Below are 21,031 nucleotides of genomic sequence, written 5' to 3'. Positions count from 1 at the left end.
AAAGAGACCTTCCTTGCTATCTTTTTCTACTCTTCCTACCTCTCTGGCCTACACAAAGCTGAATGACCTACACTCTGTGAAACCCCACTGGATTTCTCCTTCTCTCTTCTCTTTCTCATCCCCATAAGAATGTCTGTTGTCAAGTTCAGGTTTCTTTACACATCAGATAATGTAATTATACTCCGTGAGAATGACTGACATAGCTGCCAAGATCTGTGTAGCTCCATGTGTTGCATGTATACTAATTATTTGTGAATATGCAACTATTTGGCATATTTGCAAGTAATTTGTATATGACCATAAACTTCAGCTTAAGGTCAATATACCAGCCCCAAGCAATGTCAAGGGTAGGAGATGGAGATGCAGAAATTTGGCAGCCCTGGCAGATGGGCGAGAGGTAAAAGATATCTGGGGAATAGGAAGGTGCTGGGTTGGGGAACTTCAGTACCCGGAAAGATAATGGAGCAAATAATTAAGCAATCAGTTTGCAAACACCTAGAAGATAATAAGGTGATAAGTAGCAGTCAGTCTGGATTTGTCAAGAACAAATCGTGTCAAGCCAACCTGATCACTTTCTTGTAAAGGGTAACAAGCCTTGTGGCTAGGGGGGAAGCAGTAGATACGGTATAGCTTGATTTTAGTAAGGCTTTTGATACTGTCTTGTGTGACCTTCTCATAAACAAACTAGAGAAATACAACCTAGATGGAACTACTATAAGGTGGGTGCATAACTGGTTGGAAAACCGTTCCTAGAGAGTAGTTATCAGTGGTTCACAGTAAAGCTGGAAGGGCATATTGAATGGGGTCCTGCAGTGATCAGTTCTGGGTCCAGTTCTGTTCAATATCTTCATCAATGATTTAGATAATACATAGAAAATACACATACAAAGTTTGCAGATGATAACAAACTGGAGGGCTTGCAAGTGCTTTGGAGGATAGGATTAACATTCAAAATGATTTGGACAAACTGGAGAAATGGTCTGAAGAAAATAGGATAAAATTCAATAAGGACAAATGCTAAGTACTCCATTTATGAAAGAATAATCAGTTGCACACATACAAAATGGGAAGTAACTGCTAGGAAGGAGTATTCAGAAAGGGATCTGGGGGTCATAGTGGATCACAAGCTAAGTATGAGTGAACAGTGTAACACTGTTGCAAAAAAAGCAAACATCATTCTGGGATGTATTACTAGGAGTGTTGTAAGCAAGACACAAGAAGTAATTCTTCTGCTCTACTCCACACTGATTAGGCCTCCACTGGAGTTTTATGTCCACTTTTGGGTGTCACATTTAAGGAAAGATGTGGACAAATTGGAAAAAGTCCAGAGAACCGCAACAATAATGATTAAAGGTCTAGAAAACATGACCTATGAGGAAAGATTGAAAAAATTGGCCATCCAAGTATGGCAGAGCCCCAAGAAGTGGAGTAGTTAGCAACTGACATAGCTGGTGCTGCTAGGATATTTTATAAACTGGCTGGGGATTCTGGCACAGCTTGTGAGCCGGGGAAGGACTCCGGCGGGGGCTCACACCACATCAATACTTCACAAAAGTGGAAACCAAAAACATTAAAAAAAAAAACTAAGGAAATTCCCAGACACAAAATGTAGGTAAGATAAAATTATAGTTGTGAATACACAGGCTTCTTATTGGGGGAGGAGCTTAAAAGAACATCATAGTTTTATAGAACAAATGTTGAAAACTATATACAATTCAAATATTTGAAATAGGGAAATGGAGCATTAGGATATTCTAAACAACCTTAATTCTGTCCCCATTTTCCCTGCCCCATCTCTGCTGAACTTCATGGAACATGAGCCTTATGCCTGAATACAGAAAATCTTTCTCACTGACAATATAAGCACTATAAGCCTCTACTTTCTATCATCCTTAATATACGACATGTACAACCACCTCCATGAAAGACCAGAGACTGTCCTCTGATTCTGATTCCCCATCCCTCGATAAGACAGCAGTAGAAACATCTTGTCCTGATCTTACTCAGAGGGGTTTCACACTGCTGTGACGCCACTGACTTCAATGGTGGTTTTTCTCATTTAATCTAGTGATGAGATGAAAATCAGGCCGCTCCTATCTCTTGCATGTCATATACATACACTGAAGATCTAACTAGCTCCCTGTACAGCATTACTTCCCTCATGCCAGCCAGTGGAATTTGTTTTTGCAATATTAACCTTCTATGCTGCAAAATGGTTAGCCTCCTGGTGTCTGTGGACATCTTCCCTTTGGAGTTCAGCCATGTGTATTATGCTACATAATGTGCAGCAGACATGGTTAAAGAAGCCATCCTCCACTTAAAGTCCTATATGCAAACTACCCAAGTATATGTGTTTAAAATGTCCAAACCCACCAGGGTTTACAGCTGAGCTAATTAATCTTACATAGCCTTGGTCTACACTACAAACGTATGTTAGTATAACTATATCACTCAGGGGTGTGTAAACAGCAGTATGTTGACTGGAGGGCTTCTCCTGTCAACATAGCTACTGCCTCTTGGGGAGGTGGAGTACCTACGCTGACTGGAGAAGGTCTCTTTTTGGTACAGGTAGCGGCTTCACTAATCGCTACAGCAGTGCAGTTAAGTGTAGACAAGTGTAGTGTAAGATAGCTATTTGTGAAAAACAATGCAGATGTCACAAGCATATTAACCTCTTAATGTAGGAGTTCAAAAGGTAACACAATTATAGGGACAGAGTTAAAGATGGATTTCCATACATTTCAACTTTAAAAAATATATTTATTTTACTAATAAAATTGGAAAACAGGGACATTCAACGATTTTTAACCATGTCCTTCAATTCTCCCCTTTTGCCTGTAAGTTATGAAACCTTATTTACAACCTGAATGCTGGCCCCGTTAAGTGTTTTGTCTGGGAATGCTAATTAGAGTGCAGCAATTTTCAGTGATGCCATTACCACAGCAAATCTTGAGAAACCGTGTGGAAGCATATTTCTTGCTCTATTTCAGAGCCACTCACAGCTCTCAGAATGATAACTCCGTCACTGATATTAGCATTTTTAAATCACAAATATGACATCAAAGTAAATGTGAGGGCCTGAGTTTAATATACAAAAATAAATTCTCATTTCATACATTCTTTGCAATACTTAGGTGCAATAGGACACATTATTAGAGCATACTGTAGGAAAGGGCACGCCCACTGTGCCTTGTTAACTGAGGATGTATGGTATATTTCCACTTTAACTTTGAATGTCTTTGCTTTTATGGGTTTAATTTAAACTCTCAGGGCTACATGTTAATTGAAGATTAGATCCATAACACCCATTTACTGTTAACTGTAGTTGTGCACCCACTACATTCAACACAGAAAATTAACTTCTTCTAATTTCCTTTCTGATTGCTTTATGCTAGTTTAAAAAACAGTTTAACTAAAATGTCCTGAAAATGACTGATACTTATTGAGTTACATAAAGGGCTTGATTCTGAGAGCAGTGCAGCTTTCTGGCGTGATGCAGAAATGCACGTAAGCCAAAAGTAGCTCAATTGAAGCCAGTGGGACTAATCACAGGCGTGAAGTTAAACATGCATTTAAGTGCTGTGCTGGATCAGGGCCAGCACCTTGCAGGATGGAGCCCTCAGAACCAAAAACTAGGGTTTTTACACAGACACACATAGACACACACACACCATTTGTTTGCCCAGTACTTCCCATTATCAGACCCTATTTTCAGTTGCTTATAACTTTGCCAAATGTAAACCATTTGGGTTGAAATTTTACATGTCAGGTGCAAGTTTGGCTGAAACTTCCTGAAAATTTTCCGCCAAAATGGTTCTGCCACTTCTAAGGAAAAAGGCTAGGGAAAAATAGGCAGTTCATTACTAAAAATATGCTGGTGACCCTTTCTTTGATGAGATCTAGGGCCAGCATGCTTTGGAGAAGGGACATGAAATTTGGCAGGTGGTGGCATTTGTGCCAGGATATGCCTTTTACTGCTCCTGTGAAAAATCTGCCCACATTTTGCCAAGTTATAAATCTCTCTGAAAAATCAGTTAGCACATGCTCAGTAACGACTTTGATTTTTAACAGCTAAGATTTCTGAAGACACCATCCTCACTGAGGATGTTCCAGCCTGTCACAGGTCCAGACTGTACATTGCATCTTCCTCAGAGAGCTACTGAGCATTCTCCTTCCAGTCCAGGGCTTCATGGCTGAATCTGGACTTTCCCTTGTCATGGCCGCTCCAGGCCACAGTTGGGCCAGACACTGGAACTGAGAACAGGGAGCCTGTCTCTCATGGACCCTCAATGACCCCTTGTTGTCACCCAGGCAGCACAGAGGAGGAAGCCATCTGATTGGAATACCGCTTGGCCAGGAGGGAGGGAAAGAAGTAGATTTGGATAAGGACTCTGGTCAGACTAGAACTAGAGGGCAGGGGATGAGAAACTGACTGGGATTGACTGGACAAAGAGGAAACAGTGTGGTGTTGGGGTGCAATGGGGGCAGGGAGGAAGTGAGTGAATCTGAGGGGAGTTAACAGAAGAGTCTGTGCCCACTAGTGCACACTCTCCTCCAGAGCGCGGGATGGAAACCAAGTTTCCTGAGTCTCAGCATTTTTCTGCTGTCAGCAAAGATCTCTGAAACCCACTGGCAATCTGTCTCATCCCCCTCTTGTGCTGGTCCAAACAGAAAATGACATCCTACTATTGCTGCCAGTTACGCCGATAACTCAAGTGTCAGAGGTCTGTGTGGTAGATCTAAAGGTTCCAGCCCTGCTAATGATCCATGTGGGTATATGATATCACATGACAGAACACTTGTTCTTCCATTTTCTTATTTTAAAAGCCTAGAAAATTACACACACAAACTAACTTAAAAGGAAGTTATTAAGATTTTAAAGTCAAGCACTTAGAAGTGTGGAAATGCCAGAATTAAGGTTGTCCATGTAACCTTAATTTGCCCCCCTTCTGCGGATGCATCATGATACAGTCTTTAATTACATAATCACATGCTATTTTTTCCACAGGACCCCGTATCATGTAGTCCACAGAGTGGACTGCAGTTACTTAATATTTTAATAGACTCATAGAATCACACGATTGGAAAGGACCTTGAAAGGACCTCTAGTCCATTCCCTTGCACTCAGGGCAGGACTAAGTATTATCTAGACCATCCCTGACAGCCTGCTTTTAAAAACCTCCGGGGATGCAGATTCCACAACCTCCCTAGGCAATTGATTCTTCTTGTCTTCACCTTGTATTTTAATGTGTGGCCCTGCGCTTTATTCATTGCACACTGTTCAAACCCTGATTTGAAGACATAATTATTACTTTCCTACGGGGCTTTTCTATGCTGCCCATCGCTACAGTATCTGATTGCTTCATATACACTAATTAATTTATTTCCCCAACAGCTCAGTGAGAGGAGATATTATTATCCCCATTGTACAGATGGGGAACTGAAGCACAGAGATTAAAGCCAAAAGTATCCACTAACTTTGGGTAATTTTCAGAGTACCGAGCATTATAAGCATTTTACAGAATTTATATGTTCAAAGCATTGCTCTCATTGACTTCAGTTACAGCTGTGAGTGCTCTGCACTGCTGCAAATTTAGGCCCCAGGATCTTAAGTTAGGCACCCAGAAAATGATTAGTGATTGCCTGTGAAAAGTTTGGTTCAAGTTACTTGTCCAACATCACACAGGAACTCTGTGGCAGGGTTAGGATCCAATTTTCCACTGCAGCATTCAACTGCCTTAACCATGAGACCATCCTTTCCCTTCCTGCAATCCCTTACCTAAGTTCCTACACGTCTTCCAACTTCCTCAACATATGAGCCAGGAATCCTACAGACAACAGCCTCCTTCACTGTGCAACCCTGATTCATCCCCAGAGCAGGTCTATTCTTTGCACTGAAGGAGGCAGGGATCCTGTGGAAAAAATAGGATGTGATCATGTAACTAAAACCTGTATCGTAATGCATATGCACAAAGGGGCTGAGTTAAGATTGCATGGGCAACCTTAATTATCCCATCTTCTAACTTTTGAGTGCTTGACTTTGCAATCTTAACATTCTTTTAACGTAGTTTCTGTGTGTTATACACAAATACAAACCTGTACATACATGAATCCAGTTTATATGGGGGCTGAAAAGAGTCTGGTATTTGTGTTAGGAGGATATTTTATGGGTTTTGAATGTCTCTATCAGTTATTTTCTGATATGAGGGTGATGAGAAGTAGCTGCTATATTTTGTTTTAATGTAATTATATTTTTCATATATAACACAGCTGTCTAGTGCCCAAGAAAGTATTTTTATGCATTACAAATCAAAAGAAACATTATATATAAGAGCAAGATATTTCCAAAAAATATTTAATCTATATCTATTTTCACTGTTTCCTTGCTAAAGGCGAGCAAATGTCTGCCTGAGGCCAGCACTGTATAGATGCTCCCCAAACATGAAAACACACAAGCTGGTTTTGCCAAATGTTGCCAATAAGCATGCTCTCAGGGTGAGAACCTGAGAAACAAGTTTGAATTTATATCAGCACACTTCTGTATTAAGAGACTAACAAAGTATTGGAAACTGGGGTTTGATATGTAACTGCTCGCAGTCCCTGAGTTATAGAATTGTGAAGCTGTCACAACACTGATACTGCCACTCTGGCCCCGAACTGGCCTGTTAGAGACCCTGATTTACACACTTAACCATGTGCGTAAGTGCTGTGCTGAACAGGAATGGAATTAAATATATGCTTAAGTTCAGCATGAGTGGTATCACATTGCTGAATCAGGGACAGGTCTTTGGGCCTTGACTTAAACTCGAGCAGGACCAGGGCCTCTGTAAATGTAAATGTAACTGTCAGACTTTAATGCAACCACAGACACACAGATAAATAAAAAGACAACCACTGTTACAGTGTTATGTGCATCACCTTGCCGTGCATGAGAAGACGTATGGTCAGTGTGACATTGAGACCTCCTTCTGTCACTTTTGTGTCCTTCGTGTTCATCCTGGCCTGGTATCTTCAATGCTTGAAAGCAGTTTCTTAGTTTTTTCACTTCGTCAACCTGCAGAAAGAAAGTACCATTGAATGGCTGAATTTTTTCAAAGCTGAAAATATCATGCTGCACAAACCAATTAATATCCCCCCTTTGATTTTCTCTAGAGTGGCTTAGCTCGTGAAAAGCTCCTTTGATTGTTTTTATTTTTTAAGTGCCTGAGTACTTCATCCTTCATCAAGTAGGTGATAAACTTGCCTTTTGAGCCTTAAAGATTCTGTTGGCTTCATGTGCTCTGAAGTTGAGGGTGACTCAGTGCAGAAGAACCACAATGACAAATTGAAATATAATATTTCCTTGAACTGACACATTTGTGTGTGTGTGTGTGTGAAAAAAATTCCGATTTTACTTTTAAACACTGTTGTTATTGTTTGAACTGGGAAATGGAAACACTTACATTCCTCTCCCTTCTCCTCCCTGTCTCCACCCCATTCTTTCTTGCTCCTGCACAACAGAGGATTTTATGGTCCCTACAGTTGGTCAAGCCTAAACATTGAACCCTACCAGCAACAGCAGATGACACATTAACAAAGACATCTGAGTAGCGAAGAGCCACTTGCTGCAGTAAATCTGGGCACTGTCTAGCTTTGTTTTTGTCTAAGAAGCCCAGAGGTGGTTCTGTCTCTCCAAGGCCAAAGCTCAGCTTCTGCCCTAAGTGAGAGAAGAATGTTTCTTAATCCCTAATGACAAATTGCAGATTTTCAGTCATTCACAAAGTCATAAATATCCTGAAATGCTAATGAAAGCGGCAAGGACAGGCCTCGAAGGGATAAACAAGCATCTATTATGAGTTTATTATTGCAAGGACATTTATCATTACAAATTAAAATGGGGAGGGATGAATGTTACCAGGGACAGGCAATCCACAAAGTAAAGAAGGCTTAAAGCTTTCTTGGAGACTGTTTAGTGATTTTTGTCCATTTTAGGCCTGTCTTAAAGAAAATTGAATCCTTAGAGTCACACACAGAGCAGAACATTAGTTTCAGAACAAGGACCAAAAAAAAGGCAAATCGTCGCTTCTCTCAAAGATCTGTTAAGGTTCATGTTGTTCATTACTTTGGTATCACTATAAGAAGTGGGGGCTCTAGTGGCTAAAGAACCAGTCCCAGTGTGTTGACATCTCAGAGTTTGGCCCAGCTTTGTGGCCCGGCCGGACTTTGCAGTGGCTAACACACATTTTGAAGGACACAACTTCACAGGTAGTGGCCCAGCAGCTCAGTATGAGTCCCACCACGTGCAGAGTCTATGGCTAATGACTGCTCATACATGACCATTGTGGCTCTGAGGACTGAGGTCAGGAGATTCAGTCCTTTCCTTCATGCCTCAGCAGAAGTAGCAGAGGTATTACGAGGCTATTACAGGGCTGTAGAAAAGTCTGCAACCCAACTACATGGAAGGGAATGAGAGAGAGTGAATGTGCATGTGAGGATCTATGGAGGGATGCTTCATGAGCTACAGAAACGCCGCATTCCTACAACTAGTTCTGTGAGACCTAGACACACAGAATAAATGGGTCCCCTCTGTTCCCTCGGTTATGGGGGCCAACTGTTCCCAGGATCAACTAGCCCGGAATGGAACCAGCACATTTTGGTAAAAGGTTTGCATATCCCTTCCTGCCATTTAACTTGGACTTGTGACTAGGCCCTGGGAGAGTTCACACTGATCAACAGGAGTATAGGAGAAAATCTGATTACGTCTTTGACATAAATCAGCCCCTCGTCTAGATTATTATTTTATTTACGCTGCACATCTCCCAACCTGGAGAAAAATGGAAAAGAGTCCAGCAGAACAAGCTGCCTGAGGAAGGGGATGGAAACTGGAAACTCCTGTTTGTGCTATTGACACACTGTGTAGCCTTGAGTAAGTCTGTTTGGCCCAGATCCTCAAAAGGTATTTCAATAGGAGTAAGGTGCCTCGACATCCTTGAGGACCTGGGCCTTTGAGATAGCATATCACTACAAGCCTCTAATGAATACGAGCAAGCTTCTAGTACTGCCATTTGGCAAAAACTACCAAAGAAATGCAGTGGTGGCCTTTTGCAGAGAGGTGTTGCAATACAGGCGAGTTCAGCAAGGTTCTGACTATGGCTGGGTGAAAATGTGTCATCAAAACATGATAGGAGGGGTTGGTCAGAAAACAGAAAACCTGAAAACTTTTGGTTTTGGCTGACTTTTTGTTTTCTGGATTTTAGCAGAAAAGTAAAAAAAAAATTGCCTAAAATGCTGACAAACATGTCCCCTGGTTATTTTTGGCATGAAAAAAAAATTCCAGTCAGCTCTAGTTCTGACACCCAGTACTTAATCTTGTGGAAACAGAAGAGACATTTGGGTGAGGGCCAGGTGTGAGGAGGAAGGAGCTAGGTAGTGGGAAGGGGGTGGCACGAGGACAGAATGAGTTAAAAAAGGAGATGTCCTTTCCAAGTAGTAAATATATGAAAACATGAATATATTGACACACAGATATGAAGATAGAATGGTGTTTGTGTTATAAGGTCATTAACAACGCCTCAGGTGTAGTGAGTCCGGTGATACAGTAAAGCATATTAACAGCTGACTAAAATAAGCCCGGAGGTTTTTTTAGTTATATGCATCATTCAGTTTGAAAGAGAAATTTAAAATTAAACTTATTTTATAATTATTATTCAGTAAAAATAACATTTTTTGTAGGTAACACAATAAATACACACAAGATTGGGCTTTATTGGTATGGAGAGGTGAGACACTGGCTGGGCTGGGAGGACAGCTGTTCTACATATCACCCCAATCTAGCCACCTTTCCAGGTGATTACATGCCCCAACCGCTGTAGTATTAGATCATGTCCCAAGTATTTAAACATTAAAAACTATTTTTCTCTTTCTCTTCTGTCCAAACTCACATGATAAACAGCTTGATTATTTTATAGGGGTTTTGGCTTGTGTACGGGCATGTGTAAAAACTGGCTGAGGTAAAGCTAAGTCAAATAAATGAGTTTGCATTTATTTACTTGTACGTGGTGAAGTCCAGGGTTATGTTGCAATCTTGAAGAAGTGAGTTTCATAGTCTAGGCCTATCTGCCACACTATAGAGCTTCTTCCCATTGGTCAATAGTTTCTCATTTCCAGTGGAATTTAGCTGTCATAAGTTCCAGGGTTGTGGAGGTCCATGTCAAGTCTCATGTGGCTAAGGCCAATTGCACGGATGACTGTGAATATCAAGATGGACACACTGAATTGTTCCCTGTATGCTATGGGGAGCCAGTGCAGAAAGGACAGAACTGGGGTGATGTGCCCACAGTGATCTTTGCTGCTACGCAACCTGATCTCTGAGTTTCGTATTCTCTAGAACTTTTGCAGGGTGTGTGGCTTCACTATTAGCTATAATGAGTGGCAATAATAAATCCCAGAGATAATAAATAAGTGGATAACCATAGGCAGGCCTGCATGTGAGACTCCAGCAGGACTCCTGAGATGTGTTTATTTTGCGTAGAACACTCCCCTTGCCACATGGTAAAAAGTGGAAATCCATCTTCTGAGATAGAAACCTGAGCTCTTATTCCCTATACAGTTTATTATTATGTAGGGGACATTCGGCCCAATAAAAAAGGGCCTTTTCAATATATTTTATTCAATATGTATTTTCTAATTTTACATATAAGTGTTATGTGTATACACTTTCACCACTATTTACCATAAATGAGGTGTCTGTTTTTCAATGTGGAATTTCAGTAATTGTTGCTAGACCAATTTGTTAACATTTAAAAATAGATTAACAACGAACAATAAGCCACCAAAATACTACAAAAGACAAATAATACCTGATGTATTCCACTGGATTACTCTAGGTCACAGAATTAACTACATGCTGAAAAGGCAGCACCAGCAGACAAATGTAGAGAGGTTAGAAATTCATACAGTATCCAATCCAGTGAGGAAGGCAAGATCCTACCACAAGGGAACTGATGGCAATCTGTCAAAGGCCCTCTTTGTGGGGCATCATGATCACGCCTGCTTGAAGCAAGGATGTATAGGGAATTCTCTGAGAGAAAAGAAAGGACAGGATATCGCCCACACCAGTACAATCATGCCAGCTGCAAATATGGCTGTTTCCTGTAAAGACTTCATCACTCACAGGAATAAAAAATACCCACTGTGTTTCAGTGCCATTTCAGATCATCATAACAGCTGCTTTAAAATAACATTACAGGATTAATATTTCAGTTCTCACTCACCAGCTCTCTTGTAAATAAGTGAAATCTTTGGTATTGTGAGAACATTTAAGTCTACCAGAGGACTATGCAGTGAACAATTTCCCAGAGTTTTGTTTGAAACCTGATTTTTTTAAAAAAGCATGATAAATGACATTTATATGGACAGTCAATACTCAAAGTAAAGAGCCAAATGCTTGCCAAGATTTTAGCCACTCTAATCAATATCTCCAAGATTGATTTAAACCAGCAGAATCTTTAAAATTCAAAAGCAAGTTTGTCATCTACTTGATGAAGTGCTCAAAAGCTCAGAAAAATCAAATATTATATTTATTAATGACTTCAAAGTTAAGCTCTAAAATGAAACAATTTATCTCATTTTACTGCTGAGAAGCTAGTGCTAGATGTAAAGTTGCCCGGTTGCTAATTATGTGTAGCTGGGATACCCAAGGAAAAGCACTACAGAATTCTTAAATAAAAATTGTTGATTGCTTTTACACAGCTGTTGACTGAAATACCATCTGGTGCCAAATTCTATTCACCTTATCCACTTGATAGACCCAGTGAAGTAAGGAATTGATCCCTGAACCACCCTAACAGTTCCATGGCACCCTGCTTTGTTTAGTATATAACATCACAACTCACATAACAGAAAAATGGGGCATCTGATATTGACTTTACTCCAGTATGATCGATCTCTGAAATCACTGGGGCAGATTCTCTACTGCATCCAACTTGCTAAGCATAATAGCCCTTACTATAGTGCTGCAAAAACTACATTTGGGTTTCCCTGAACATAGTATAAAGGGGTTGCTGTAAAAATGCAGAAGCTTGGCACTAAAAGATTACTACATGGGAGTGAATTTCCTGTACCTGATTAAAAACACATTCCATTTAAAGGTATTTAAATTTTGCAGGCCAAATTGTGACCTCTGCTGTCCCTGTGTAACCCCACGGACTTTAATGGCATTCCATATGGGTGACCAAATGCAGAATTTGGTCCTATAACCAAGGGCAAGATGGGGATAGTGGGAGGTAGAAAGCAAAGTTAGAGGAGCTTGCCCTCGCCTATCATCCCCTGCTCAGGACTAACCACAGTATGATCCTTTGGCTCCTCTGAAGAGTTCTGAAGAGAGGGTAGCTAATGATATTTTGCAATGAAATATCTAGTGACTACTGCAGAGATCAACATTACTCTGGTATTAGTTAACATCTTCATCAGTGATCTGGAAAAGGGTGTTAGCAGCACATTAGCGAAATTTGCTGATTATACTAAATTAGAAGGTTTGCAAACCTGAGCAAAGGCAAGGCAATAATACAAAAGGAGACACAGAGATGAGAAATATGGGTAGAAATCAACAGTAAGAGATTCATCCTGAATAAATGAGGCTAATACATGAGGGGAAAAATTATTCGTACCAGTGGGACAGAGAAACTTGGAAAGCAGTCATGCCATAAGAGATCTAGGAACGGGTAAGTGGACAGCAAATTAGGGGTTGAGATGTCACATCATGAAGCAGAGATAATAATAGGTCCTCTCTATAGGGCTCTGATGCAACTGTTTCTATTATATTATGTTTAGTTCTGGGTACCTCATTACCAGACAGATTGAAACACTGGAGTGAGCTCACAGGAGAGCAATAAAATATAATCAGGGGGAGACTGATGTATGTGAAAAATGATGAAGCCAAATATATTTAGCTTGGTTAAGGAACAAAATAAGGAGACACATAACAGACTACAAATGTTGAAAGACTAACACCTGGGATGGAGAGGAATTCTTTGGGGTCGTACAGCAGGGTTGGTTGATGTGGAAAGAGGTAATAACTAGGAGTTATAGGAAGCAGTTAAAGGGAAAGTTTAGGCTGAATTTCTGGAAAAAAACTTTGGACACTGAAATCTCCTAAGGTGAATAATATTCTCCAAAAAGTGACAGAGTCCTGTGGCACCTTATAGACTAACAGACGTATTGGAGCATAAGCTTTCATGGGTGAATACCCACCTCATCAGATGCCACTACACGCTACATGCCACTACATGCATCTGAAACTTTCCCTTTAACTGCTTCCTATAACTCCAATGCATCTGTTAGTCTATAAGGTGCCACAGGACTCTGTTGCTTTTTACAGACTAACCCGGCTACCCCTCTGATACTTAATATTCTCCAAAGTGAAGTGGCAAAAGCTCCATCACTTGGGAATGAATCGGATCCAGCACTAGGGGCTGGATCCAATGCCCAGTGAAGTCAACATTAGCCTCTGACTTCCAGAACATTGGTTCAGGCTCTAAATGGGATTAGAGCTGGTCAGGAACCAGATTTCCGTTTCATTAAGAAATCTATGTTTTGTTCCATATAGGTATGAAATGTAAAATTTCAAAATATCCCACAAGATAAAACTTAGGAACATTTTTTACCATTTTTTGTTTTGGGTCAATCCAAGTGCTTTTGTTCTGACAAAGCTGAAATGTTCCATTTTGATTTTGTCTTATCATAAAATACAAAATACTATTTCAAAACAAAAAATCATTACAAAATGAAAACGAGACATTACAATAAGATCGGACCATATCACAAATGCTTTGTTTTGAGTTTTTAAAAGGAAATATTATCAAAATTTACACATCCTCGCAGAACATTTTTATTTTGACAAATTGGCATTTTCTAATGAGAAAAGGTTCCACTGGAGAATTTTCAACCAGCTCTAATAGGGACTAATCTTGTGTTGGCAGGGAAATGGATTTAGATGAGCTAATGAGGTTTTTTTCATCTTTATTTTCTAGGCCTTTTTAGATTTCCTGGCTTCTTTCCATTTTTATCAGAACCTTAACATTATCTTTACTTAGGAGGGATTTTTTTTTTTTTTTGGTCAGTGAATAAGTTAACTTGATAGGGAAAAAAGGTCATACAGTATTCAAGAAGACACAATACTTGTTTTCTTTTTCTTTTTTTTAGTACTCTGTATTGAAATCTGAAAAGCCCCATTTCGCATTCTGCCCTCTGCAATTGCACATGTAATAATAGGACACACTGGCCTTTGATACAATTCTCTTCAGGGAACAAAAGCTTTCTTTGGCAAAACTACAGCTACTGCTTGTTGTAGGTTACACATGTCTTTCCAGTCAAGCATGATTAATAACTCTTTAAAAAAATGCTCATGACCCATGGCAAGTATTCTTTCAACTATAGTACCAGCATTATAGGCTCTGAATCTCAGTAATTTTAAAATGTGCTTCTACAATGGAACTATAATTTAATTACTTTTTCTGCAGCCTGTTCCATTTTGTTTCATCACTTTGATTGCACAATGTGCCTGGCAACTTATGGAAGGCTGCATCTGCCTCCAGGATTATTTCACTGGCTGATTTAGACATCTGTTTCTGAAAATGACTTTATTTGCAATGGCATAAAGAATAATCAGACTTGTTTAATCCAGATAAGTTGGGAAAGAGAGAGAGAGAGAGTTGGAGGGTAAAAAAGGGACAGAGAGAAGAGAGAGAAAACAAATCTCTACCAAACACTGCAAAGGATGTTAAAACAATCTGAGCTGCTCCTGTGGTTCTGAAAAAGAGGTTATCTGATGGATATGATACATGAAAATATGAGTCACTAAGTCCGTTCCTTTTACTGTTTGGGTGGAGCTTGCAGATGGGATACATAATACATTGTAGCACAAGCAGCATCAGTTTAATGTAATTTTCATCCCAAAGAACTACATTTGCAACACCATCCTCTGAGACCATAAAGCAATTTGCAATGATCAGTAACACTAGATAAAAATTTCTATATTACATCAGCTAAATTCAAGAACCACTGTGGCTGACATTTCTCAAAATGCTGCTGTAATAATGTCTATTGCAAACAGCATTATGTTGTACACAGCAGAGTAGAAAGTTTAACAATAATTTAAAAGGGCAGTTACCAAGCATGCGCCAGAGCACCTGCAGATTAGAAAGGCAGGCCCAGGACATGCATGGTACAACTTTTCACAAGCCAATCTGCAACCTAAATAATATGAATTACCATTTGGGGATTTCAGTTTATATCATTGCGATAGAATTTGCCAGTTAACATTCCATGAAAATTATAATTAATATTTTTCAAAGTTCTTCAAAAAGACAAATATCGTAACTCTCCCAGTCAGTGCATATATTAGTTTTGCAACTGTCCATTAGATGAGAAGAAGGAAATATACATTGGTTAAGTATGAAAAGGCCCTAGGAATGCAGTTTCCATGCAATGAAAGGAGAATATGTGTCTGACATGCCACTGAACTGCTTTCAGAGGACAGGGTCATTGAGATTCAAAATGGTAGTCTTGGAAGTCAACAAAGATGACATTACAAAAAAAATTACTCTCAGTTTCACAGCTGAACCACTTTTTAACCCTTTCTTTCAACTGCTTAAAGTTTATCTATCATTGTAGCTCCTTCTCTCTCTAGACCCCTTGTCTTCACTCTTTTAAGCTACGACCATGCTGCAGTTGAAGCCAGGCTGCAGTGGTCATCACCAGCCAGTTTGGACAGGAGTATTTTTCTGGGAATTGTTACTGTCTGTCCTCCTGGGCAGTTAGATGAACTATTTTTACACCAGGATGTAGCACCGCTCTCAGGAAATAAAATATCCCTTTCCTCAAAGGCAACGGAAAGGGTGCTTACAAGCAATAGCTGTGTATAAAGACAGTTGTTGATACAATGGTTTCCACGGTAGCATGGGCAGGGCTTGACTGGCTGTCTTGAGTGTGAGGCGTTTTCTCCCTCACTGTACATAGTCAAGGATAAATCCTGCTCACCTGACTCATGCAAGCAGTCCCATCAAATTCAGCGGAACTTCGCTCAGGAATCCCAAGGCTCCTCGCTATTTCCCCAGTACAGGTGAAGGGCAAATGGGCAGCGGCAAAATTCTTTCACTCTTCTATTTCCCTGCATTGCCTCCTCCGAGCAAAACTACTGCAGGTGTGTCCAGAACTGTACATACTTGCAGGCTTAAAGATTCTATGCTACTTGTAGGCAGAGAAAGATGCTAAACTTCTCTGGTAGCCTGCATCTTTAGTACTTCGGCAAGCATGACAGCCTGCATTTGGAAGCCTGGTTAGAACATTTTTGTAACAGAAGCCATCCAGAAAACAAACATCTCACACACTGAAAACGTCCACCGCTTTTGTTCAAACACACAGAGTCAAACACAAAGGTAGCTGCTGCATTTGTAGTTAAGGAAAGGGAAAATAATCCTGCTGTGTTGGTCCCGCTGAGGAACTATTCAAAATATGGTGATGAAGGGTCATGTCTCTCCTCCATATATATCTCCAATAACACTTTAAATTAAATGTATGAAATATGCACATAAGATTTAGTAAGAAACTGAGGAACTGTTTCAGGAAAGCACTTACTCACATGCTTACTTTAAGCATGTGCTTGCATCCCATTACTATTAATAAAATAAAATAATAATAATAATTAGTAGTAGTATTAGTATTACCCTAGCACTTAGGAGCTCCAGTCATGGACTAAGACCCCATTGTGCTACAATGTGTGTACAAACATAACAAAAAAGATGGTCCCTACCCCCAAGGAGCTTCCAATCTAGTATAAGACAAGAGAGAACAGACGGATACAGACAGAGCGACTGTGGAGTACAATGAAATAGTGAGAAAATATTGGTCAGCATGATAGGTGGTGGTTATAGCACAACAGCAGCTTAACCCCTGTCAACAGGACTTAAGCATGAGCTTTAAGTTCTGCCCTGGAGAGGGATGCTTTCCAGAATCGGGATCCAGTTGCGACAAAAGTTAATTATTCATAATGATATTTTATTATTTATTTCTAATAGCACCCACTGTGTTCCAGTGATACAATTTCTAAACATAAATGAAGGCACAGTCCCTGCTTCAATGAGTCTATAATGTTGGGTAGGGGTAATAGTTATATAAATAAAGTTAATCAAAGCCACTGAGGTGAGTAGTACTGTGCTCTGTGGCTTGGGTATAAACTAAAGCAAAGAGATTTATAACAGTTTGGTTAACTTGCTTTTATCCCTTTATTTCCATTTGCCTCTGCATGATTTGCCCGAGACTGGTGGCAGAGGCAATGGTGAGCTGGAGCCAGTTCGCACTGGTTCACGTGAACAGGTTGTTAAATTTTGAAGCAGTTTTAGAACTGGTTGTTAACCTGCTTCCCTGCGAGGAGCGGGGTGCACTGCGGTTTTAATGGGCTCTGGCAAGGAAGTGAGGTAATTCTTCCTCTGGCCGCTGGGGACACTGCACTGCGGGAGCCATGTGGGCCGCCGCCTGTCCCTGGACACGGACCCTGTTGCTGCTGCTGCTCCCCTGACCCCTGGCCCTGGGGCTCTCGCTGTTGCCTGGTAGGTCCCTGGCTGCTCTGCTGGGTCTGGGCTGTGTCCTGCTGCTCGGGCTGCTCTGAGCCACTCTCCTCATGAGTACCCACCACCCTGCCCGCAGACAGCCCCTGCTGCACCCCCTGCCCTACCTGCACCCAGCCCCTGCTACACCCCCAGCCAATCCTTGCCGCACCCCCCATGCCCGAAGCCAGCCAACCTGCACTCCTCTGTCTCCAGCCAACCCCTGCTGCACCCCCCTGCGGCCCTGCCCAAAGCCAGCCAGCCCCACACCCCCCGCCCTGCCCACACCAGCCCCGCACCGCCTGCCCTGCCTGCAGCCAGCCCCACACTCCCTGCCCACAGCCAGTCCCTGCTCGCACCCCCTGCCCTGTCTCCAGTCAACCCCTGCCGCACCCTTCTGCCCGAAGCCAGCCAGCCTGCACTCCTCTGTCTCCAGCCAACCCGTGCCACACCTCATTGCGGCCCTGCCCAAAGCCAGCCAGCCCTACACCTCCGTCTCCAGCCAGCTCCACACCCCCTGCCCAGCCCACAGCCAGCCCGCATCCCCTGCCTCCAGCTAGCCCTGCCCCACACCCCTGTCTGCAGCCGGCTCCATGTCCACTGGTGCCCTGCAGTTCCCAGGGCAGTAGCCCGCATACCTACTTCAATGAGGGGGGCAGAGAGCAGCTGGGACCCACACATGTGCACACCCTAGGGTGACCAGACAGCAAGTATGAAAAATTGGGACAGGGCTGGGGGGTAATAGGAGCCTATATAAGAAAAAGACCCAGAAATTGGGATTGTCCCTATAAAATCAGGACATCTGGTCACCCTAGCACAACCCCAGGGAGTGGCGGGGACCCACACATGTGAAAAGGAGCTCATTTCTAGTTCAGGCCCATCTTTTTAAAAAAGAACTTTAGGTGGGGTAACATACAGCCATATTTTCCCAGACATGTCAGGCTTTTTGGTTCTTAAATCGCTGTCCGGGAGGTATTTTTTATTGTTAAGTATGACTCCCAATGACTCAATGCATAGCCACTTCTTATGGAGAAAGGTACAAAAAATACATACTGTGGCACATTCCTTAAATCAGAACTTTTTATAGGGAACCAGTTGTTAAGATTTTGGCAGCTCATCACTGGGCAGAGGTGCTTAATTATATATCACGGCTACTTTTGTTATATTTTAGACTCATTCACAACCACCATAGGAAGCAAAAGAAAAGTAATAAAAGGGATACAGAATCCTACCTACCCTCTCTCAAGTAATACGAAGGGAAGAAAAGGCGGGGATGGATGCTGAATGATATTAGAAGGCAACCGATTAAAGGAAATACTTGAATACACAACCCAATTAACCTGTGCAAATCACTGTAATCTCCATCACAAGATATTACTGAGGCAAAGAATTTAGCAGGATTAAAAAATAATTCTCTCTCTCTGTGGAGAAGAATACCATTCACATTTGGATTTCAAATAGCTAAGATAACAATTTATATGGGATATCAACTCTCAGATATCAGGACTTGGAGCTTGATTCAGCAAAGTAATTAATGGGACTGCTTGGGTATTTAAAGTTAAGACATACACTTAAGTGTCTTGCTATATCGGGGACGGAATCACTAATCATCTAGCAGAAACGGCCCCATAGGCATGTTATTGCATAACTGTTCTATATGCAGGGCTGGCGCTTCCATTTAGGCCACCTAGGCAATCGCCTAGGGCACCAGGATTATTGGGGGGCGGCATTTTGCCGGGGGGGGCAGCAGGCGGCTCCGCTGGACCTGCCGCAGTCGTGCCTGCAGAGGGTCCCCTGGTCTCGCGGCTCCAGTGGAGCTGCCGCAGGCATTCCTGTGGACAGTCCGCTGCTCCCTCAGCTCTGGTGGACCTCCTGCGGGCACGGCTGTGGCAGCTCCACCAGAGCCGCGGGACCAGTGCGCGAGGCGGCGAAATGGCAGTGCGCCTAGGGCACTAAAAATACTAGCGCCGGTCCTGTCTATATGTGAGGATTTCACACCTGCCTCTGAAGTATCTGGTGCTGGCTGTCTAGATGGACTATTGGTCTGATGTGGCATGGCAATTCCTCTGTCCCTGGGATACAGTTTGAGAAAGCCTGTTTGGAGAAGCAATCAAACGTTTAGATCTTATTTTAGCTGAATCTCATGAACCTGGGATGAAGATCTGAGGCTTTCCATAGGAGAGAAAGAAGAGATGATGTAGAGCCTCAAGCAGAATGATAAAGGAATGGTGGGTGAGATATGAGTCAAACCAGGCCGGGGAGTACTGGAGAAAATGGCTTTTTCCCTAAAGCATTCAGGGAGGATAAAAGTTCTGACTGAGCAAGGTACCTAAGCGTGTGTCTAACTTGTAGCAAGTAAGTAGCCTCACTGATTTCAATTTGCAGGCCAATTGACTTCAGTGTGACCATTCATATGCTTAAACATTTGGCACATGCTTAGATAACTTGCCGAACAGGTCTTTGATAACTTTTGAAGACGCAGAGAGATAAAACAGAATAAGAAGAGAGAGTGCCATGGTCAAAGAGTCAAGGAACGAGTCTTTAAGTAGATAGAGTTGGGTAGTTTGAGAGTGAGTGAAAAAGCCAAATTGGGAATAGTCAAGGGGTTAAGCGCGGAGATGTAGCCAGAGAAAATCACTTTTTCCAGAAGCTTTCTGAGTATGGGGGAAACTATCATGTAGCAGAGGGACAGTAGCTAGATAACCACATGTTAAGGTAAGGTTTTTCCTACAGGACGTGATAAAAGAAACACTGAGCGAAATAGGGAAAGATCCAGTGGCTATGGAATGATTGATATAAGGGGAAAGTGCAGAGAGCCAGGAGATTATCAATCAAGTTATTGATGATAAGAATCTGGGGTTGTATATGTCATACATCAATATTAAAAATAAAGCCTGCTCAGTATTTTAGAAGTGTTTAGAATTGTGGAGACAGCATATGAACATGTATGCATTTGGTTTATTTATGCTTAATTTAGCCATCTTGTACTATATTGGGTCTTTGATTTGAGGAAGGGAATTGGTTTGAAATGTTTCAAATATCAGGTTTGGATAAATGAAGACTAACCAGTTGGGTTCCAATGGGTATTTACAATGAATGCTGAATGTAATGGATAGATCCATGCCTGGATATAGCTATTGTTTACTTCAAGCAGGGAAACACAGATACAGAAAGAAAATGATCCGTGTGGGAAGTTTCACTGTGCTCTGTTGAATTAATTTAAATATTCTGTTCTTTATTACTGTAAACGTGTGAAAACCATGTTAGCATGCATGTTTGCACACAAACACATACAAAATCACAACATGGTAGTGATAGGTGGAGTAATGCTATTTATTTCTACAAATTTGGGATGACACCAAAATAGTGCAAACAGGATTAAAGCTCATAGCTCAGAAGAGACCATTATGATCATCTAGTCTGACCTCCTGCACAATGCAGGCCACAGA

At 41.5% G+C, this 21,031-nt stretch overlaps 1 protein-coding gene across 14 annotated transcripts in view; it reads right to left on the bottom strand.

Moving 5' to 3' along the window:
* LOC115646061 (poly(rC)-binding protein 3-like) overlaps window positions 1-21,031 on the bottom strand; it is a 519,652-nt gene that overhangs the window by 76,736 nt on the left and 421,885 nt on the right. For all 14 annotated transcript variants that reach the window (XR_003998920.1, XM_030551519.1, XM_030551520.1 and 11 more), the window contains one exon: window positions 6,919-7,054. Coding sequence is in view for 13 of the 14 variants with exons in the window: in XM_030551519.1 (XP_030407379.1) it covers window positions 6,919-6,996 (78 nt within the window). In the remaining variant the exon portion in view is untranslated. The remainder of the gene's footprint in view (window positions 1-6,918; window positions 7,055-21,031) is intronic.

Source organism: Gopherus evgoodei, chromosome 2 (genome assembly GCF_007399415.2).
Source record: "Gopherus evgoodei ecotype Sinaloan lineage chromosome 2, rGopEvg1_v1.p, whole genome shotgun sequence".
Lineage (NCBI taxonomy): Eukaryota > Metazoa > Chordata > Testudines > Testudinidae > Gopherus > Gopherus evgoodei.
The sequence above is the reverse complement of the archived record's forward strand: the minus strand, read 5'-3'. Positions and strand labels throughout refer to the sequence as shown.